This window comes from Serinus canaria, chromosome 20 (assembly GCF_022539315.1).
Source record: "Serinus canaria isolate serCan28SL12 chromosome 20, serCan2020, whole genome shotgun sequence".
NCBI lineage: Eukaryota > Metazoa > Chordata > Aves > Passeriformes > Fringillidae > Serinus > Serinus canaria.
In genome coordinates, this window is record NC_066333.1 from 10,215,213 (window position 1) to 10,236,889 (window position 21,677).

The 21,677-nt window shown below is 41.7% G+C and overlaps 2 protein-coding genes across 2 annotated transcripts; both read right to left on the reverse strand.

The window, feature by feature from the left end:
* Positions 1-1,648: 1,648 nt before the first annotated feature.
* On the reverse strand, positions 1,649-6,615 carry MTG2 (mitochondrial ribosome associated GTPase 2). Its single transcript, XM_030233730.2, has 6 exons — positions 6,393-6,615; positions 5,154-5,301; positions 4,428-4,543; positions 3,952-4,170; positions 3,181-3,319; positions 1,649-2,793 (listed from the first exon to the last, which is right to left on the reverse strand). Exons 1-6 carry the CDS (start codon positions 6,576-6,578, stop codon positions 2,399-2,401), a joined length of 1,203 nt encoding a protein of 400 aa, XP_030089590.2. The 5' UTR covers positions 6,579-6,615; the 3' UTR covers positions 1,649-2,398.
* A 2,073-nt stretch (positions 6,616-8,688) lies between these two features.
* Positions 8,689-21,351, reverse strand: SS18L1 (SS18L1 subunit of BAF chromatin remodeling complex). The gene is made up of 11 exons (XM_009093125.4): positions 21,283-21,351; positions 18,597-18,673; positions 17,855-17,939; positions 16,834-16,978; positions 14,081-14,278; positions 12,922-13,086; positions 11,943-12,044; positions 11,438-11,530; positions 10,678-10,797; positions 9,807-9,934; positions 8,689-9,594 (listed from the first exon to the last, which is right to left on the reverse strand). Exons 1-11 carry the CDS (start codon positions 21,349-21,351, stop codon positions 9,568-9,570), a joined length of 1,209 nt encoding a protein of 402 aa, XP_009091373.1. The 3' UTR covers positions 8,689-9,567.
* Between the last annotated feature and the right edge of the window lie 326 nt (positions 21,352-21,677).

The window sequence follows — 21,677 nt, forward strand, 5'->3', positions numbered from 1 at the left end:
GAATGAGAAATAAAATCTACCATATCTCTCTCCTCTTGCCAACTTAAGGAGCAAAGTCACTATCAAAGGGTTCAGCAGTGGAAAGCAAAAGGGAATGATGCAGAAGAAATCCACCAAAACCTAAATCAAAACAAGCCCACCCACCCCAGCCCCTGCCAAAAACAAAGTGGAAAGACACCCTATAGCACACAACAATTCCCCCAAACAATTCACCATTAAACTGATGATTTTTTTTCCTCACTGTTTTTAGAGGCAAAATGCATTTCCTTTGCAAATACTTTAATTTCAGCAGAACCAGAGGTTCCTTCTCAGTCCTGTGCTCCACTGGAATGAGATCTTTGTGCTAACTGTGAAGGAACACCCTGGAGAAATGCGACCCAAGCACTTAAAGACTACGGGAAGTCCAAGCTTCTCCAAAGAGCTGTTCCAACAACAAAGCTGGAGGTATTTGGCACTTTTCACTGCCGGATGAGGGAGCACCTGAGGCTGCAAAGCCTCTTTGAAGCCTGTTAGGAACACGGCTTTGGGAGCTTGGTGCTGTCACCCCAGAGCAGGTGGCTGAAACGCTCAGAACAAAGAGCCCAGTGCAGGATCAATGGCACATTGCCGGGAGGTGTCAGGAAACCTCCAGTGCTTTCACACAGCAGTAAACAACACTGCTCTCCCTGCAGGAACTGGGGCACCTGAGCACTGAAGGAAGGCTGGGAGCTCCTCAGAGTACTGAGGCTTTTGGAACGGCCTCTGGCATTCTCAAACACAGCCAGAGAGAGTGAAAAGCCTCTGTGGGTATTAAATAATCTGCTAAGAAGCTGCACCAGCTTTGATGTTCAGGCAACCTTCCCCTAGTTTTATTAAAAGTGGTTGAAAAGCGCGTAGCAACAGCAGGAAGAACAGCAGTGAAGCCTAAAAATGCTGCACAAATCCAAACAGAAGAACAGAACTGAATATTAACTTCTATTTAATTCAACTCAGAAAAACCCAGGGATGAAGCAAAACACAGGAGACACTTTAGGATTTAATATTAGTTTTGATTTTTTTCCTGATCCTATTTATACCAACATCACTGCTTATAATGCAGAGATTACTCCCCAGACCTGACCACAACTAGAAATACTCAGAATGTGAATTTAGGAGAGGTAACTACTTGGTTGGCATTAATTTATTAATCAATTCAGGCTTTCAAGTTGATCTGTACTTTTTCAGAATTAAAACCCTGCTTTTAAGGATGCTCCATGCAGAAGCATCAGACTACCAGGGATGAAATCAAAAATGTGCAGAGAAATAAGCAGAGAGAATTATCACCTTCACAGTGGTGTATTACAAAAAGTGGTTAGAGGCTACAGCTTAGTGTTTTTCATATCCACTCAGTAATTTCCTCTCTTTCTGACAGTGTTGTGTCTCAGCACCCCACAAGCCTGTTCAGGTCTCTTATGAAAAAGTTTAATTATACGTTTTGATGAATTTGGACTTTCCATTATTAAGATAATAATCTTTTACAGAAAATATGACCAGAGTATACAGAAGCAACTCTTCTTTCAGTATATGGAGAGGGCAAAGACCACTGTTCTAAATTAAGATTCCTGAATTCCTTAAGAACATAGTCCATAAAATTATATAGTTGAAAAAAAAAGGGGGACACACACACAAAGAACTGAATGTTTATTTTATTTGATGTATCTAAGCCTAGGATTTCTCAGAACAGTGTCTGAGATTTCTAAATGGGAAAACTCAGATGTGAGTCTCAAATGGCTGGTTCCTGGCCAGTTTATTCAGCTACTTAGCTGCTGCCAGCATTTAAATATAGTAAATTATTTATATTAATGAGAAAATAATTTCAGTCATTAGTTGCAGTTCTTTCATGCTCCTCCTCCCTAAAATTACTGAGCTGTGCCTTCCTCTGAGGAGAAAAATCCACACCAAACCACAATAGGAGAAAAGTTTTAAGACACGACTGAAATTAGCCATAATATAAAAACAAATAAACATGGGACAACCTGATTTTATTTTAGAACTTCTGATTAGTGAAAACTGAGAAAGTGACTTAAGTACACTTCATAAAATAAGCCAACATATCCTGCAGATCCTGAATTTCAGTTAGTTCTACTAGACAGCATTCTCTTCATTCCATAGTATGCCAAACAAGAGCCAGGCTTCCAGTTCAACACTCACCATGATTACAATTTTCAAGCTTTGTTGTAAAACTTCAGAGACACCTCAAAGGTAAACAAACAAAACAATCTTTCCAAAGCAGCAGTCCAGAACAAATCCCCATGCTGTGCCCTTCCATATTCACAACAAAAACAACCCACAGGAAGCCCCAGTCACAGAGATGCACTCTCATCAAACTGCTATTTTGACTTTGTTCTCCTTCCAGCACAGTTCACAGCAATTGTGGCTTCTACCACTTGACTGGGCTCTGTCCTTGTGACTGTTCTGTCTTCACATAAGTGTCATAGAGTTCTCTCAGATGCAACAGCAGCTCCTCCAAGTTGTCTCCTGTCAGCGCAGACAACGCGATGACCCTCTCAGCTACCTGCTCCCTAAGGAGTGGCAGATTGATCCTGGACTGAGCAAGGTCAACCTTATTCCCAATCACAACACAAGGCCTCTCAGACAAGCCTTTTTCATATGCTTCCAGTTCATATTTCAAGTCTTGCAGCTGGCTCCAGGGCTGGGGCACAGAGAGATCCAGCACGTACAAGAGGAAGCGGCAGCGCTCAATGTGCTTCAGGAAGGCCATCCCCAGCCCACGGTTCTGGTGAGCACCTTTGATTAGGCCAGGAATGTCAGCAACTGCAAGAGAAATTTCACAGTGAATTCAGCAGATCCAATAAAACCCCCCCAAAATCCCCCCAGTCTTTTACTGGCCAGTGTTAGTACTTTCAGAATTATGTCTCAGTGCCTCAATATTAAGGCACAACTCATGCTAAGTTGGCTGCTGTTATCTTTTAAAACACCTAAATTTAGATTACTCCAGTGCAGACAGAATACAGACTGACAGTTTGGCACTAAGGGTACCAAGTGAAGGTGAAATGGGCTTTCAGTAGAGTTTTCTTTGAAGTTCTTTAGAACTAGCAAGAACACTAGAGAACTTCTGAATCTTTCTGCAGCATTTTAAAGCATTTACAAAGGTGACACAAATTGCTATCAAGGTACACACAACAAACTTCAAATTCTCACCTGCCACTTGTTCATAGTCTTGATAGTGGACAATGCCAACGTGGGGGTTTAGGGTTGTGAATGGGTAGGCAGCCACAGCTGGCTTTGCACGGGAGATGGCTCTCAAAAGTGAGGATTTGCCAGCATTGGGAAAGCCCACCTGGAATAAAAACACACAAATTTCTCCATCTTTAACAAATCTGCAAAATTCTGCTAGACCAGACAGTTATTCTGCAGTTATTGGACTACATCAAGAACATTTTGCAGCAAAGCATAACTTTCACAGGTTTGCCAGCTGGTGTTAGAATATTTCCATGCTCAAATACAAAAATAGCTTAAGCTCCAAGTTGAGCATTTTTCATTTCAGAGGATGATAAACGTGGCACTAACAAAGTCAAATGTTTAAGATCTGTAAAAAGAGAAATACAGGGATGAAACAGATGATTTGAACTTTAAAATTTAAGGGAAAAAAAGCCCAAACCAAGAAAACAAACCATTTCAAAAGAATTCTTTTACTGTAGTGTTCATCTGCAGAACCAGCAAAGCTTCTGTACATCATTAGCAACCACTGATGAATCTTGTTTCTCTGTGTATGGTATGGATTTTAGCAGAAGTAGGACAACACCAAGCAGCATGAGAGTGAGAGCTCTGTGAATCACTTTGGACACCCTTCTACCAAGTAAGATCAAGAAAGCATCGAGCTGTGTCTCCAAACAAGCAAGCCAGGGGCTAAGAAAATGTTTCTCACATTATTTCTTCAGTCAAGTGGAAACTGAACCAACAGAAACTCACCAATCCTGCATGAGCTGTTGTCTTGAGCTCCAGATGAAGGACCCTCTCCTGACCTGGCTCTCCTGGAGTAAATAATTTCGGAGCGCGGTTTTCGTTGGAGAGAAAGAAGCGATTCCCTCTCCCTCCAGCTCCTCCATAAGCTGCAATGTACTCTTCTCCATGCTGGGTGAGGTCAGCCACAACTTCACCATCCTCCTTCACCAAAGTACCGACAGGGACCTCAAAGGGAAGAGGTGCAAGCATTACACCAAAGCTCAAAGCCTGCAGCTGATCCTCCCCAGCTGATTTCAGATTTGCTGAAAATCGCTCCTGCATATTCCCAAGGTGAGGAGCCCAAAAAGAGAATTGTCTTTCATGAAACTCACTTTCTGAACTCAAACAGTACCATCAGACATTTACCCTCCATTACACAATAAGGTTCTCCAGCCTGTAAATCAGCCATGTACCAAGCTACCACCCAGCACCCACTGACTTACTTTAACATACATGTGTGCACCATTAGCTCCATAACAGTTTTTGCTTGTTCCTCTCTCTCCGTGAAAACCCTGATAGAAGCGGAACACTGAAGAAAGTGATTTTATTTGCTGGTCAGCTGAAAAGCAAAAGACACACATTTTGAACACATTGCTTTAGTAAAACAGGCACAGAAAAGCCAACTCTTGACTGTTCTTTCCCTTTTTGAATATTGCATGAGTGCACATCCTATTTACTATTTATTGTCCCTATTTTTTATTTACTGTCTCAACAATAACATATCAGGGAAGACTAATATCAATCTAAGTTGTGATGAAGTTTAACTGTCTGTACTTAGCTGCTTAGGTTTATTAATGTGGTCATTCCAAACCAAAATTAATTTGCTAGATTAGATTTTACAGCAGGGTGGTGGTAGAAGCAGCTTTACTCATCTTAAGAGGAAAATTTAATCAGATCTTAACATAACAGAGTCAGGCACCACTCACTAAAGTATCCGCAAAATACCTAGATTTTTAAAATTCTTTCTAAGGCTGTCAGTGTCATTTATGTCCTCCTTACCACAGCTCAGGACAAAACTTCAAAAGTGAAGACATGTCATACAGAAACAACCAATTTAACCTTTTTGCCATTTATCGTTTCATACCATCCGTGCAGCGCTGTTTTTGCTGGGGTGGGGTGTTAAGCAAGAAAACAACAACACAAACCAGAACAGATTCAGTGAGGTTTACCTTTAAAAATGACATGACCCCCATCACCTCCATTCCCACCATCAGGACCTCCAAACACTTTTCTGGGCTCACTGTGGAAGGACTGGCCCCCGTCTCCTCCTTGTCCTCCAACCACGCGCACTTTCCGCTGATCCACGAAATAACGTGTCTGCAACAAGGGTGGCAGTTGCTACCTTGAAGTACAATTTAGCAAACTCATCTTCCAAGAGGTTTTATTATTAGCTAGACCTGCTATATTTAACCATGATGAATTTCATTCAACAGTAAAAAAATCACAGAACTCTGAACCAGAACTCTGCTGGCATTCAGAGATCAACTAAATGCACTGTACTGAGTGTAATAATAAAGAAAATCAGATCTCATCTTTCAAGTGCTTTTAAGAACTTTTGAAAAAGCAAATGTCTAAGGCTATGTTGATGTAACTATCTATATCCAGAAAATGGATGAAATTCCTAAGGGAAAATATTAGGGAAGTACATTCGTTGACAGGTGGAATTGTTTACACAGGGGGATGAAAAGAGAAAGCATGACTGTGATCGTGGTACCTTTCTAATTCTGTCAGTTACTAAGGGACTCCATAACGTCCATAACGAGAATGGGCTTCAAGGGTCACTTTAAACAAACGGCACAAAGAGTACGAAAGGGAGAAAAAGTCTTAATAGTGTTATGATACCAAAGATAAGCAACTGAAAAAAACCTCCTCTCACGTCAACTTTTGATAAGCAAATTTATACTACTACTAAAAAGCCCTTTTAGAAAGTATTTGGCACCACCACACGGCGAAAGAGTAAACTATGGCTTTTAATGGGGAGTGATCTATGGATCATTAGAATATAATATTTTTCAGAAACGTGTAAATATAAAAACAGGATGAAGAATAAATTCTAGGACCCTGAAGTTTTTCTGACATAAAGTGATGCTTGTTTGGCAGCTGACTACGCCGCAGACTAAAAAACCAGTGAGAAACAAACCAATATTTTAGATTTAAAGCTAAAACACCATTTTAGAGCTTTAGCTTTAAAAACCTTTTTACTTTCTAGACTTATGGATGCTTCCCGCCCAAAGAGGCCAAAGGGGGAGAGGACCGCTACTACGATCAATGCGAGCACCGAGAATATCGCGGGGCAGACTCATTTCCTCACTGTTCTGGAAGTCAATTATATTTTAGCCAGTATTTCCTCACTCCAGAAGCGCCAGCGGCGGGAGGCACCCCGAACTCGCAGAGAGCCCAGCACTCACCAGCTGCCGCTCGGAAATGGCTCTCTTCTGCCTCAGCCGCCTGTCCTTGGCGCAGCGGGCGCAGCTCGTGGAGAAAGCCGGCGGGCTGAGCAGCAGCAGGACCGGCTCCCAGGGGCTGCGGCCGCTCCCCCCGGCCCCGCAGCGCCTCAGCGAGCGGCCCAGCCCGGCTCCACACAGCACCGCCATGGAGGGACAGGCACGGCCACAGCTCCGCCTTGGCCTCCCCGGCGCAGCCGCTGCGGCGAAGCCGCGCCCCCGGCAGCCCCGGCCCGGCCTCAGCCCGGCCCCAGCCCCGCCTCAGTCCCGCCTCTGCCCGGCCCCGGCCCGTGAGGGCTGAGGCGGCCCCGCGAGGCACAGAATCCCGAATGGTTTGGGTTGGAAGGGACCTTAAAGATCACCTCGTTCTCCCTTCCACTATCCCAGCTTGCACCAAGCCCCGTCCAGCCTGGTCTTGAGCGCTTCCAGGACTGGAGCAGCCACAGCTTCTCTGGGCACCCTGTGCCGGGGCCTCCCGCCCTTCGCAGTACTGAGCATCCTCCCAATACCCCATCTAAGCCTGTCCTCTGCCAGCTTGAAGCCATTTCCTCTTGTCTTGTCTCTCCAGGCCTTTGTAAAGAGTCTCTTTCCGTCTTTCTCACAGCTCCCTTCAGGCACGGGAAGGCTGCAATGAAGGCACCCCAAGGTTCCCCTAACCAGGCTGAACAATGGCGATTCTCTCAGCCTTTCCTCACGGCAGAGCTCCTCCATCCCTGTGACCAGCTTTGTCCTCTGGGCCCTCTCCAGCAGGTCCATGCCCTGAGGAGCTGAATTCTCCCTCCCTTGCTGCCACGCCGGGATCAGCCCAGCTCCCGGGGGATTTCTGGGCTGGAGCACGGCCAGCTCTCACCATCAGCACCCCCAAGGAAAGGGTAGCCTGTGCTACCCATTCCATCTGCCACAAGGAAAGTACCACCAAATCCACTTTCAGATAATATTTAAACTAAACCATTTTCAAGCATTCTGTATTACAAAACAGAAAATGATACAATTCATGGAAGAAGTCAAAATGCTGGCATCACTTTGTTTCCACATTAATACATAAAAATGGATGACACATTAAATAAAAGTTTTGTTATTAACAATTAGAAATATTAACACCAAAAATCATGTATAAATTAGGAAATAAATGTACAAACTATTTTCAAAGTGCTCTTTCAAATACATTATATACACAACATTCACGAAGTTCTTAATGTAAGACATTTCAGATTGATGTAATGTTGCTGTTTCAGTTTAAGTGTTGTTCATGTTCTCTCAAAAGCATTTCAGCACTTTCAAAAACCACATAAAAGGCATATTCCCAAACTGGCAAAGAGCAATATTGCATTCTTCTGGCTACCTGTAATAGTAATTATTATAAAGAAAACAATCTTAACTTCCTTTCTGTTCCTTGCTATTTGAGAGTACTTATTTGTATGAAAACACCAGCAGGAAAGATGAGATAAATGAGGACTGACTGAAAAAAGTCTTCTATTTTACCAGTAGTTGAAATTATTAACAAAGGAAGGACAGTGCTTGGACAACATTTAACAGTAAACTTCCTATTTGTCCAGTTAAAGATTTTCTTCTAAAGGAAAAACAAGTAATGAATTGAGAGATGTGTTCTGTGGTCTTTGTTTTTCGAAATATAAAGTCCTCGAAATCCCATAAATAACACCAGTCAGACAAAGAAAAGGAGAAAATTCTACACAGTGTATTTACTTTTGTAAATTTGCAGTTAATCTCATATCAAAAAATGTTTGTGGGCTACACAGCCACCCCCGCTTTTTGCTTCAGAGAAATTTGGACACAGTATTTTGTTCAACACTTAAATAAGCACTTTAAAAGCGCCCTTTTTTTCACCCCCCCCCCAAGACTTTATAAGAACATATAAAACTGAATAGAAGAGACTTACATTGTTCATACTGATTTTTACATACCACTAGTTCTTCTCTCTAAATTCTCCCTCTATTGGTATTCTCTCACTGGTTGACCCCATTAATAGCTCCTCTCTCTATATGCATAATAGTGTCTCACAATTAAAGCTGAATTTAATTGCTTGTCTGCAATAAAAATGCATTTTTTTTATTTTACCTCTGAACTATTTTTCTGTCAAGCTACAATAGGAAAATAAAAGTGATGATGAGCTGTGAGAACAACAGACCACCAAATTTGACAATATTTATGGTTATAATGCTTGCTGGGGAATCTGAGCAAGGGCAGCAGAAGAATCAGAATAAAGAAGGATGCCAGCCACCTGCTTGCAAAATTTGGCACAAAAATGTATATGCAAGTTATAAAATTTGGAGTAGGATATTCAAGATGGGACTTCTGCCAGATATTTTTCTCAGCTAAGCACGATATGAAGCAATATTGATGTCGAGCAGGCTGACACTGCAGGTCTCAGAGCTCCTTTCTGGTTTTCTTTCCACGACAGAAATACCTTTGTTTTTATATGTACATGGACATATAAAAGGTGCATCTGTTTATTAACATTTCTATGATCATAGGTTTGGATCCTCTTTCTGTACCTTTCACAAGAGAAATGTGGACTTATGCAGATTATAGGATTGGGGTGGGTAGGTAGGTATTATAGAAGTTGCAGTTACTTTTTGTCATATAGCACAGAACTGACATTTTATAAGGAATGTATCCATCCCCTTGTTCTGTAGAAGTAAACTGAAGAGCCATGGATTTTGGAGGCTGGCAGGTAATCTTCAATGCATCCAGTTAAAAAAAACACCAGTAACTTACCACAGGGAACTTCCCTGGACTGAGATGTGACTGATGGGCTTTGCTTTGGGCCAGACTGCAGAACAACCTGGCTGCTTTCCAGAACGGGGCACAACTGTGATCTAATGATCCTAAAGCTATTCAGAAACATCAAGAATGGGACAAGAGAGGGTAAATGAAAAACTTCTGTGTTGTATCAACATACAGTACTATACACAGCACCAAATATCAAACCATTAAAGCATTGTCTTGTTACCAGTAGTGCACTGCTTCATATCCAGCATGAAATGAACACTGTTCACATACAGACGCTGCTTTGTGCTAAGGGGTAACCAACATATTACAATTAATCAAAACTGCCTGTACATCCAGTTCAAAAGATTGAGATACTATTGAAAGGAATCTGACACAGCACTGTGTTCTTTTATTGCTGGTAATTTCCATATTGTCCCTGTTAAAAAAAAAAAAAAAAAGAAGAAATAGAAATGTTGAAGGATAATATATTGGAGGCTTACTGCAAGTTAGGCAATTTCTTTTGGTCTCTGAATTTTACAAGACCTACTGAAGTATCACCCATATACATGCCCCAAATTATCAGATAGATTTATAGACAGAGCTAACAGCCTAATCTGCTCTTTCAGAGCAGAGATTTAGACAATTTACCTGCTCATAGCCATAAGGCCTCTGTTGCTGAGCGGATGGGCCTGTTTGGGAAGCTCTGTAACTTCCATATTGCTGCCCCTGTCCCTGTTGGTAGCTGGAATACTGTGAAGAGGCTCCTTGTGCAGGACCTGAGAAGACAGTAAAATCCATTGCAGGCAGTAAAATCCATTACAGGCTTGATCTGCTGGAGTTTTTAAGAGTTAACACGATCCAAAATGTGATACTAACAAAGTAAGCTCTGTGAGCAAGAACAGTGAGTAAATTCTGCCAAGACCTCCCCTCTACGTTTACACTGGGAGGTGTTGATACTAATAATGATGTAGTTGCAGTAGTGTAAACTTCAGATTTTAAACTTTGCTCAAAAAATGTCATAATACTTCTAAGTGAAGCCTCTTTGAAATCTGTATTGGCACAGCTCAGTTATGATCTCTGTGCAAACTACCTGGCCTATATTTTAGTAACAACTGCATGTTTAAATTCCTCTCTAATCTGGCTGTGCCACCATAAGCAACAGAGGAGTGATCCTCTGGACTGCTGATGTTCCTTTTCATGTCAGTTCAGAAGGACTAGATGTGTAGGAGGCCTGGGAACCCAGGCAGTGACCCCCTGATGATGTTTAACATAAAGTCAACACGAAGAAAATGTGAATTTTTAACTTCTATCAAAAGAGAGAGGGATTCAGGATGGAATGCAGTGCTATACTTATGTATGTTACTGCCCAGAATCCCTTTACTAGATCTTTGGCTAATTTGGGTACATTGTTAATCCAAGGTTAATCAAGGAAATAGTTTATAGCCTATTTTAGCTTAGGAATGGAGGCATCAGGGTGAAACACTGAAAACACTTGATCAGCCACTGAAAGTTTTCTTACCATATCCTTGCTGTTGTCCTGGGTAACTCTGTTGATTTGGGTATTGCTGCTGGGAATATGTTTGCTGTTGTGCAGCTCCCTGTTGGTATCCTGCCTGCTGCTGGCTGTACTGAGAATTTCCTGGAGAGGGAAATATTGGAATTGTTTGGTCAGAGATGAAGCAGGTATTTCACTGTACATGTGGATGATAAGGAAAACAAAGGCATAAGAAGCCTTGGTCTAGAACTCATACACAAATACTTTTCTTAGAAACAGATGATTGGATTTTGCCAAGCAAGATGTTTATTTTTCCAGTGATTTTTAATTCTTTTGAATAGGAGAGTTACTTATTTATACACATCACTAAACAAACAAACAAACAAACAAACAAACAACCTGTTTCCCAAAGTAATTTTTTTATCCCAGAAGGGCTTCAGAAGAAAAAGTCACAAAGATAAGTCTGCCAGGATAAATAGCTGCTTTCTCAAGAAGCCCTCTCATTTTATTTTCTTCATGATAATGATGTTTATTCATATATCCCAGAAAAGACCACTTTATCTAGTTGTTACTGGTATTTATTTTTTTTTTAATACCTATGATAGAAATTCCATTTGCTGTATCCTGAAACAACAAAATGAACAGAGGCTCCATAGATGACATCGCTTCTCCTAAATGCCACCTTGCTTCAGCATAATTCAGTTAATAGTACCAGTTAATTTAGAGTACGGGGATCTCAATAATATATTGAATTTACTGTTAAGATTTTGCTGTGTTTTCCTACCTCCTTCATAGTAGTGTTGTGTAGAGTCGTCAAACGACCGGTCGTAGCTCTGTTCAGTATAGGATGACTGCTGATAGGCATAATCACCATGTCCTGCAAGGAGTCACAAAGATTTGTCAAATACATTCTTAAAGGGACCATAGACACAGTGTTGAATGTATATTTAATATATATTATGAAGCTGCTTATCCACCAAGATGAGGCTAAGAGCACAAACAGACCCCTTAGGGAGAATATCGAATACGAGGCAAAGAAAGTCACACCAATGGACAGAACTCTTGTGTTTACTAATCCAAACTGGGCTTTGGGCTCTTCTTGGAGCAGTTAATATAGCAGGGTGCACTGATGTGCATGTTTTGTACCAGGCTCCCATCCCCTGGGATTCTAATTTTCCAGCATTGAAACTGGAAATGAAGCACAATAGGTTTGCAGTGTCCTTGGATGTGGCAGTCGTGGTGCTCTGCACTTGAGCAGTATCACGGTGAGCCCAGCTCAGAGGAATTACCATCTGGATAGTATTGCTGATTCATGGGTTCTGATGAGCCTTGGCCATGACTGTACTGCTCACTGTAATATTCTTCCTGACCCATGTACTGCTGCGAGGAACCTGCAAGGCACAAGACAAGGCAGACTGAGTCTGTGGACTCCTAAGGGATGCATTTCTCTTATCCAATTTTTTTTTTTTAAGAAAACAAAGTTTATTTCTGGAAGAGCAAACAACTGAGAGCAGTTATAAAGATGTTTTTCTCACTAGAAAAAGGAAATAAATTTGTATTCTCAGCCAAAGCTGGTAAGATGGTTGAAATTTCCTACAATCACTCCTGCAGTAACACCGAAAGTAAGGGCTGCATTTCATCTACTAATCTGAGATCTTAGAAAGCACAGGAATGGATTCCATGCTCAAGAGCACAGTCAGAATTAAATATATTTTCATTAATACATAATTTGTTTATTAGCAAAATTCAGTTTATTTTCGAATCAGTGTAGCATCTTTATTACCTCTTAGAACTTATTCCAGAGAGGTCTTAAAGCATGGTAGTTATCCTCTGGTGTTTTCCTTTCCTTGGCCTAATTTTTCATTCTAATTGCTGGCAAACTGTATCTTCTTTCCAGAAATGTGTTCCTTGCTAACTGTGCCATGTTAGGGCTGATCCAGCATCATGAGAAAGAATTTAATAGATTCCCAGTGCCTTGAATGAGCTGTATATCAAATTGTTTATATTTTCTTTAGAGATTTATGATCCTTTTTAAACAGAATTATTTTTCTAAACACCCAAAATAATTAAATTGATGAATCTTGAAAATAGATTCAAGTGCATCTTATTGTCATGATACTTGCACCATTCAGGACTTCCTCTGCTCCTGGGCGAGATTCTCTGTTTGTAAATGTGACTTGGAAATTTTGGTGACTTATGTATCCCAGAGGATAGACTGAGTGTCATCAGTCTAATGAGGTTCTATCAATAATCTGATAGCAATTTTACCTTGCTGTGAAGCTCTGTAAGGGCCCATGGGTCGCTGCCCCATCATGCTGTTGCCTTGGTTGCTCTGGCTCATCATGGCAATGGAGGATTGTCCCTGGTAGTGCTGGCTCCCTCCTTGTGCTGAGTTGTAATGTGACGTTGCTGCTTGCTGGTGCATCATGGAGACTACAATGGACATGGAAAAGATTGTTTTCCAAAGGTGAACATGGGGCAGTTCTCTCCTAGTCTCTTTAGAGGCAAGCTAAAACCTTCAGCTAACATGCATCCTGATAATTCTGTGAATTTTCCACAGGGGGAGATGTTTTCCTACTGGATTTATTTACTCTTCTGCACTGGAATGCAGAAGGGATCTTATTACATGGTCAGTTCTTGCCATTTGCTTCAGCAGATATTTAAAAATACACCCAGCCCTTGATTATTATTAGCTTGCTTAAAAGAATGTAAACCTTATTGCAGTAGGGTTAAAGGAAGAAACAAGAAATGATGTTTGTTCCTGTCTACCTCCTGACTATTTCATTGCTGCATTTCTTTTCTAATATATTCTTTCTTGTGCTTCCTTCTTCTCAGACACCTGATGATTATAGAGTTTAAGTAAACTGATATTCTAGGATTTATTTGATTCCTAAATGTCATGCTGCTGTAAAGAATTCTAAAGCATCAGACATCCCATTCAATGTGATTCAACTAGCAAACTTTTTTTTAATTAAGAGATTGAGTTGTCTGCTTGTCTCTTAATGCCCTGCAAACAATGTGAAGTACCAATAAAATAAAAAAATGGGCTAGTAATGTACAAACAGTAAATGTGTTACAACCTGGCAGGTTCTTTGTGCTTGGGCAAAGGTGCTGCTCAGATCCTTCCCATGGCTGTGGGATTTGCTGCCAGGGCTATCAGACAATGCTGCTGCACCTCTACCTGACCCTCCTTCCCCCAGCTCAGCCCTAACCATGGCGAGTCAGCCTAAGTTAAAGCAAGTCTGAAACTGTTCTGAATTACACTGACCCCTGACACGTGGAAATTCAGAGATTCCTAAAGCTGTCTTTTCCTCCGGTACATTTGTCACTCTCCACAGGAAATATTGACAGAACAAAGTCATGCGTGGCAAACCCTCTGAGGTCAGTGGAAAGCCAAGGTGGCCCAGGAGGAGGCAGAGGGAGTTACCTGGGTTGGACTGCATGTTGATGTTTGTTCGAGAGACGTAATTGCCTATGGAGCCCTGGCCTTGCATTGGCACGTTCTGAGACGCAGGCACTGTGTGGCTGTAGCCAGGGCCAGTCCCATGGCTGCTGACACTCATGCTCAGAGAGGTCGTGGGCATGGTGTTCTGGCCTGACTGCTGCATAGACACGTGGTTAGGACCTACAAAAATTAGAGAGAGCAACAGGAAAATCTCAGCTGTTATTGGCAAAGCACAGTGAGCATGAGGCCTCGCGGCCTTTCTGAAATACCTTCTGATAAGGCAAAACAAAAAAACCAAAAGTCCTCAGTATTAACACTCCCTGTTATGTACAGACAAAGTAAAAGTGCCTGCTGCACAGTTAGAGCAAACCTCCTCTTCCTGGCAGCCAAATCGAGGCTGTACAGGATTGCAGATGGAAAGAACAAAACCAGCAGCAATGCCCTACAACCACTTCCTTGCAGGCAGCAGAAATAAATAATGCCACTGATTTCAGGTACTTCAGAAAATACATAGACTCTGGGAACATCCCAGCCTTTGGAAATTTGTCCTTTCCTTCCTCTTGTCCTGCAGTTGATTCCTTTTCCCCCTTCACACAGGTGGTGACAATGGAAAGGCACAACAGTGGCTGAGAGACACTTTGCAGATTGCTGCATGCACTATTCCTACATAGTGTATATAACTATATTTAACTATCTATAACTGTATAGTTCCTCTATAACCAGCTCACCTTCTTAACTGGGGCTTCTGAAGTACCAATGCAGCCTCTGCTCAGAGAACAAGCCTATCTCTCCCTTTCCTGAAGTTTGACTAAAAGTTCCACAGAGGAAGATAACTTTTCCAAGCCACCATTACAATCCCAGTTGTTACTCCCTTGCCAGCATCAGAGTGTAATCATCAGACTGCTCCAGATACATCCTGAGTTTGTACCATCCTACTTATCTGGCAGTGTGCTTATTTTTCAGAATTCTGTTCCAGTTGGGTAGCTAATATTGGGGGAAATGGGGTTCTTATTTTTGTTTATTGCTGGAAATAGTTTTATGAATGAGTTTTGCAAAGTTGTTTTCACTGTATATTGTTACTATCCAAGCTGTGATGGTGCATATTGTTGTCTATCTAAATGCAGCCATATTGTTGTCAATTTCAATTAATTTAGGTAGAATGCAGAATCCTTAGAAAAGGCAGAATTATGTTGCAATGTTTAAATAACAATATTTGAATTCAGGGTTATTAAGTGTATCTGCAGCCTCTGAAAAACATCTAACTCATTTAGTACAAACCTCATTAATTACCCTTAATGCTTTTCATAGACATCAAAATGAGAGTATTTGCTGTAAGTTATGATATTTTCCTCTGATGGAGAGAAGCAAGCAGCAGTTTCAACAAGAGATAAAGAGAGCCAGCTCTCCTGAAATCAGTGGAGCTGGGTCAAAATGCTACTACAGAAAATTATCTCTGTGTTTTGCTCTGGTTTGTTTAAGTTGTAAAGCTGATCCTGGTGCAACACAAGGTCACACAGTGTGTGAATGGAGATAGAGTTGCCTTGAGTGAGAGGTGGAGTGAAGCAAGTGTTGGTAAACCTTGCCTTATTTGCATGGGAAAAATTAGAGATTCTTGGCCCTCTTTAAAATAAGAAAAAAAAAAAGGTTGGCTAATTTGTGACTGTAAGGGAAAATATGTGGATGAGTCCAGTCCTCATGACTTCCAGCCTGGTTCTTTCAATCAGCAGAAAATTACTCCAGAGATCTGGAGGAGGCTGGGGAGCAAATCAGAAAACCAACAACAGTAGCACTGAAAATGCCTATTCTCTATAACACAAAACAATGTTTTGACTGACTTAATATATTACTCATACTCAGTATTAAATCTTTCAAAACAAAGGCCCTGAGAAATTTAGTGAGTTCACTTTACAGGTCCCTTATCCAGTCCTGTAAAAGGTACAATAGGCTTGACCACGAAGGGATTTTCAAAAACTCAGAAGTAATTTCATGGCTTGTGTCTGCTCTTGAGTTCCTCTGCCAAGGTCTGTGATTTTACAATCAGATTTTTCTATTTATAGAAATTGGTTTTGCTCTCTGTTACTCTGGGAGACACCCACAGAAACAACTGACTGAATAACTGTGATCTACAAAATAAACAGATTATTCATAATGTAAAACGCACATATTAAAAATTGTTTTTCAATTAGCTTAGTTGCATGAACAAAACCAAACAGATTATATTATCTTTTTAATATGAAACGTCTGTGCAAATTCTTTGACTGTGTAGTACAACCTCTGCAAGCTTCTGTAGGGGACAAAGACTGGTGCAACACCAAATGATTTGTAAGGAGAAATGTATCCTGGAAGGTCTTTGCAATCTGAAGGCTTGGTTGTGTGGTTAGTCATGCAAGCAATTCCATTTTACCCTGGCCAACCCTGCCACTTCCATGACAAAAATACTGCAACATATAATTTTTCTTACTAAAAACTTGCATGCATCTTTACTTGGTGATTTTCATCATCCATTTTTTTTTAAAAAAAGTCTTTCATTTCCTCTGCAGAAACACAAAGCACTGCAGAAACCAACATCATTCCTGCCTGTAGCCATTTTGTGGTGATTTCAGCATGTGCCTGAAATCCCCATATGCCTGAAAGGTGAGTTAGGAGAGGTCTTTTCCAGCTCTCTAAGTATATTCTGCATTAATGATTTTGTTGCCAGGCAACAGCAAAGCAGCACAAAGGGGACCAAAGCTCACCATTGCTAATCTGACTCTGCATGAGGGAGGAAGGAGGAAGGCCGGTCCCGATGGCATCGCTGAGATTGCTCTGCGAGTGGAGGGATTGGTTGGAGGCGCTCTGACTCATCCCTCCCGGGCCCAAGTTTATGTTTTGCGTTGGTGGCTGCGAAACAACAAGGAGGAAAAAGCAAAATTTTTGGTTAGGTTTTGAATTAGAAAAATAGCAGCCCCCAAATTAGCCTGACTATGACTAAAAACTGCCTGGGATAAATATGTGTTTGCTTTGCTTTTGGGGTAAATCTTTCTCGGTTTGACTCCTCTGTGTCAATGACATTGAGCATGACAGAGCAGCTGACAGGCAGCAGCACAGGGAAAGGCTTGAAATTACTGTGTTTGTCACAGAGCGTGGCTTCTGTGCTCGTTCCTCTGCACTCACATGGATTTCCAAACACAACCACTGCGGGGAATGCATTAGCAAAGACAACACAGGAGTGTGGTGACAGATTGACCTTTGCCAAGCTATGCTGCAGTTTGTGTTACTTGTGGTACTTCCCAAATCAATCCACTGAGCAAGAATAACAACATGTGTAAAGACAAACCTACGCCCGAGTGTTGAATTAGATTTTTGATGCAAATCAGCAGCACATTTTTCCCCCACAAGTAAAGAATAGAGTAAGAACAGGTAAGAATATTGAATCTGGAACAAATGGAGCTGTTCAGATCTGCACCACTGCATCATTTTGGGACAGAGATTAACACAAATGTCCCAAAGAACATAATGTAAATGCAATAAAAGTAACTTTTGATTGGTGGTCTACTTGGCCACTTCAAAACTTTCAGCTGGAAAAATACTAAAGAACAGTTCATTTATAGTGATCAGTGACAGAATCAAAGAACATTTCCCTCTGGCACAGCTAATGTATCTGAGGGAAAGAATTATTAGTTCTACTAATATATTACATTAGTAGAACTAATATAGTTATATATATATATATATATTCATTAACATATTAATTACAGTAATTGTACTGGTACTTACAGCAGGAAGCAAGGACTGCATATTCTGGTTAGAGTCTGCTATTGTTGCCAAGTAAACCAGGTTTCTGTGCAAGATTTGTTGGTATCTACAGAACAAGGAGTAAAGCTCATTTGGAAAGGGTTAACAATACACAAAATTCCAAATATTTCTCTTTTTTCCCCCCTATTTACAAATGGCTAATTAAATTACCTTAACCCATTTTTAATCTGCCCTAATAAACAGCAGCAGCAATGTCCTTTGTCTGTGCTGTCATGTTTCTCATCAAGGATCAGTGTGCTCATCACCTCTTTTATAAAAGGATAAACTTCAAAGGATAAACTTGGGGGAAGAGAAAATACACCCTCCTTTGAAAGCACTCTGAACTGTGGAGCTGGGACCTCCACCTTTGAGGACTGATACCCAGTCAGCTGCTCCAACAATCAGACACTTCTCCCTTCTCTGTCTAACAAGGGCCCTGATAGGAATGAAATTCCAGAACTCCAAAGCCCAAAACCTGTTTTCCCTGCCAGCAAGCTGAGAAAAACATGACTTTTTTTTCAAGAGTGCTCTAACTGGAGTGTTTACTCAAGTAAGCAGCACCAGAACCATTTATGCTTCTTCACAGTTCTCCATGAACTGGAAAAGCTCCTAGAAAGGAACAGGAGTGTTTCCAAGAGCAAACCAACAGCTGTGCCACTGAGCAAAGGGAAGAGCCAGACTTCAGGAAACACTTCTAACAAACTCCCCACTTTGTAATACTCACTGAGTACATTCTGCAGTTTTCCCCTTGCTCTGATAATCCATAATACATTGTATTAGGTGGTGATTTTCATCTAGCATCTGCATAAAAGAAATAGGACCAGAACATGTTACCATGAGAATTGTATGGAAGTCCTGTGGTTCTGTGATTCTCCACCCTCCTTGGCACTGGATGGTGTTTTGTGCAGTTTTGTTGCTTTGGCTGTTGTAAATTACCTACATGTGACTTTATTGAGCCACAGGGTTGATTCACTTATAAACAGTTATTTTTAAAGTGGTTCCTTGAAATACCCATACAAAAGAATTCATGCACTTAGCTTGTTCCTTAAATGGCAGATAAATTCTGATGCTGAAGAAGGAAAACATTTTCACTGTGAGTTATCTCTGCCTCATCCCAAAGTATCACCCAACCCTTTCCAAAACATCAGCTATTACCAACATGCCTACTTTTAAGTAGGAAACAAACTTTCAAACAATTAAACCTACTCCTTTTCCTCCTTTTCCTAAAGCATGCTGACAGCTGAACCTGATGAAGTACAAAATTTGCATCACTGCAGCTACTGAAACCTTGTTTAAAAGAATTATATCCCGATATGTCCTGACTTTTATTTAATGAGCTCATGATATGATTAAAGCTTAAAATATCATTTGATTTGTTCTGAAATTTCAGATACATTAGTTTGTCCCTTTCCCCCAGATTTCTTGTGAATGCAGCATGCTTTCTCCAGGTGAATGAATAAAAAAAAATAATACCAGCATACAGAAATTTAGATTTGTCTCTGGCATAATAGAGCTTGTAGGTACCACTGCTATCAAGTGCTTGTAAGACTGGGCTTTTGAGCCACTGTGTCATTGGGGCAGGAGAGCTCTTGAAGAAAGAACCATTTCTGGTTCAGAACTGAATTTCACTGCCCTGGAAATGCTCTTTGATGAACTATTTTAGAGGAGCACCACCACTACTCTATTGCCAAAAGCTCTGACTTCCTCCATGTGAAATCTGTTTTAGGAATATTTGATACTGGGATAAGAACAGCTTTGAAAGACTATTAAAATTGAGTTAATAAATAAAAATGAGCTGCTTATATAATATGAATGCAAATAAGAACAATATTTTTCATAGAATTTTCTATGTGTTCTCAAAAGCTCACTTTAATGAGGACTTTATGAGTTTTTTTTTTTTTTCTCCTGCTCTCTCTGCTCCGTTTCCATTCTCGGCTATAAATCCCATCCAGGTCCTGTGCCTGCAAGTCTCTTCCTCAGCATTGCTGATGGTCAAAGAGGAGGTCACTGCCAACAGCCCAACACTGATGAACAGTCCCAAAGTAACCTGCCAGCAAATGCACCTCAGATGGGAAATGGTTCCACTCACTATTTTTAAAGAAAGAACATTTTGAAGCCTCCATGAAGTTTATGAATATGCAAAAATGAAAGGACTTGAAAATCGAACAGAAGACACTTTATCTGACTTTTGTGTGTGGGTGTGGGTTTAATTGCAAACAACTGAATTATGAAATCATTCCAACTGATTTGCAGGTGAGAGAAAAACTTATTCACTGAGTCTGAAACATTTCTGTATTTAAAACGAATTGGTTTCACAACACCACGTGCTGCAAGAGCTCCACAAAATGGGATGTTTCCAAACACTCTCCCGAGATGCAAGTCATCTCTCTAGCCTCTCTCGTGGCAGTTTGTTCTGCCCTCAGCTCTGCTCTGTCACACGCTGCCATCGAGGGGATTTTTGTCCCCTGGAAGTCATAAATTGGCAGCAGATCGCGGCTTGGCCGCACAGCCCCTGGTGACAGATTAATTGCTGCGCTGGCAGTGGCACTTCTGCCCTGGTCACTGGCAGAGAAGGGAGCACACGGAGCTCACACCTGGCTGCCACCACACCTGAGCCGTGGGGAACAGTCAAAATGACAGCAAAATGCACCTGATAAACAGCAGTGACAGTAAAAACATCACATTCTTTATTGACATTTCCAGCCTCCTCGCTCCTGACCGTCACCTTCTGCAGGAGAAGGGTGCCAGGGTCTGCTTGTGCTGCCAGTCCTGGGAAATAGGAAACAATAACTTCCCAACTCAGCACCCTCTGATTTGGCCTCCACATGAGACCCATGTAGGGATCACCTCTCCAGAGAAAATTTTTCAAAACCTTTGTTTGTCATTAAACATCAGTAAACACATCACAATAATAATATTAGTTTATGAAAAATACCAGTGGCTGGTGCTCCCTCTATCTTCTGAGAGATTAAAATTCTGCATCCAGATACAAAAGAAAACCATTGCAAATTCAGTATTTTATTTGAATTCATTTTTTTAGGTTGGATTCTTTGGGGGCAAGAAGCTGACATACCATCATAAATTTATCCCATATTTGCAAATGTTATTGCCGTTTCCCAATGTATGCTTGGCAGCGTTTCCCCTTGGCGAGCAGCAGGGATAACGTGCCATCCCGATTTTATTCCCTACGTCCTTCTCTCGCTCTCTTTGCAGCGATCTGAACACCTTTGCTTTGTTCCACCTCCTCCTCCTCCTCCTCCTTCCCCCACCTCTCTCTCTCCAGCTGTCCATCTCTGCAGCCCTCACAAATTCACGAGTTTTCCTGATCGCCCTAGAAATCAGCCTCCAGCTGCAGGAGCATGGACAGAATAAATGTCTAAAATTGTCTGTATAAAAGCATGCTCTTTTACCTTCTGGATAGTTTGCTGGGTGACCTCCCCTTTGCCTCTTGGGCGAGCAGAAGCAAAGGCAACCGACATGGTGGGGGATTTTTATGTGTCTATAATATATCGGTTCCAGGCTCTAATAATATTGTTATTATCTGGCTGCTATTGCCGTGCGAGGATTCTCCGCAGTGCACGGGGAGGGGGGCGCCAGCAGATGGTACGATCTGCGCCCCGCGAACGCCCGCGGGCGCCGCGCCCCGCGCCTCCGGGCACCGCCCCGGCCGCGCCCCCCGAGCCCCCGTGGTGGCGGGGCGGCGGCGGCGGCGGCGGTTCGGGAGGGGACGGGAGCGGCGGCGCCACCGCCTCCCCGCCGCACTCACATGGTGCGGTCCCGGCCGCCCGGCTCCCGCGGCCTCGGC

Coding starts and splice junctions, on each gene's coding strand:
- MTG2 (XM_030233730.2), bottom strand. CDS start 6,578: ATGGCGGTGCTGTGTGGAGCCGGGCTGGGCCGCTCGCTGAGGCGCTGC. Junction 5,302..6,392: donor CCATTTCCGAGCGGCAGCTG/GTGAGTGCTGGG, acceptor CCCTTGTTGCAG/ACACGTTATTTCGTGGATCA. Junction 2,794..3,180: donor AGACTATGAACAAGTGGCAG/GTGAGAATTTGA, acceptor TTTCTCTTGCAG/TTGCTGACATTCCTGGCCTA.
- SS18L1 (XM_009093125.4), bottom strand. CDS start 21,351: ATGTCGGTTGCCTTTGCTTCTGCTCGCCCAAGAGGCAAAGGGGAGGTC. Junction 9,935..10,677: donor AGGACAACAGCAAGGATATG/GTAAGAAAACTT, acceptor CTGTCTTCTCAG/GTCCTGCACAAGGAGCCTCT. Junction 9,595..9,806: donor GGCCTTATGGCTATGAGCAG/GTAAATTGTCTA, acceptor TTTTTTTAACAG/GGACAATATGGAAATTACCA.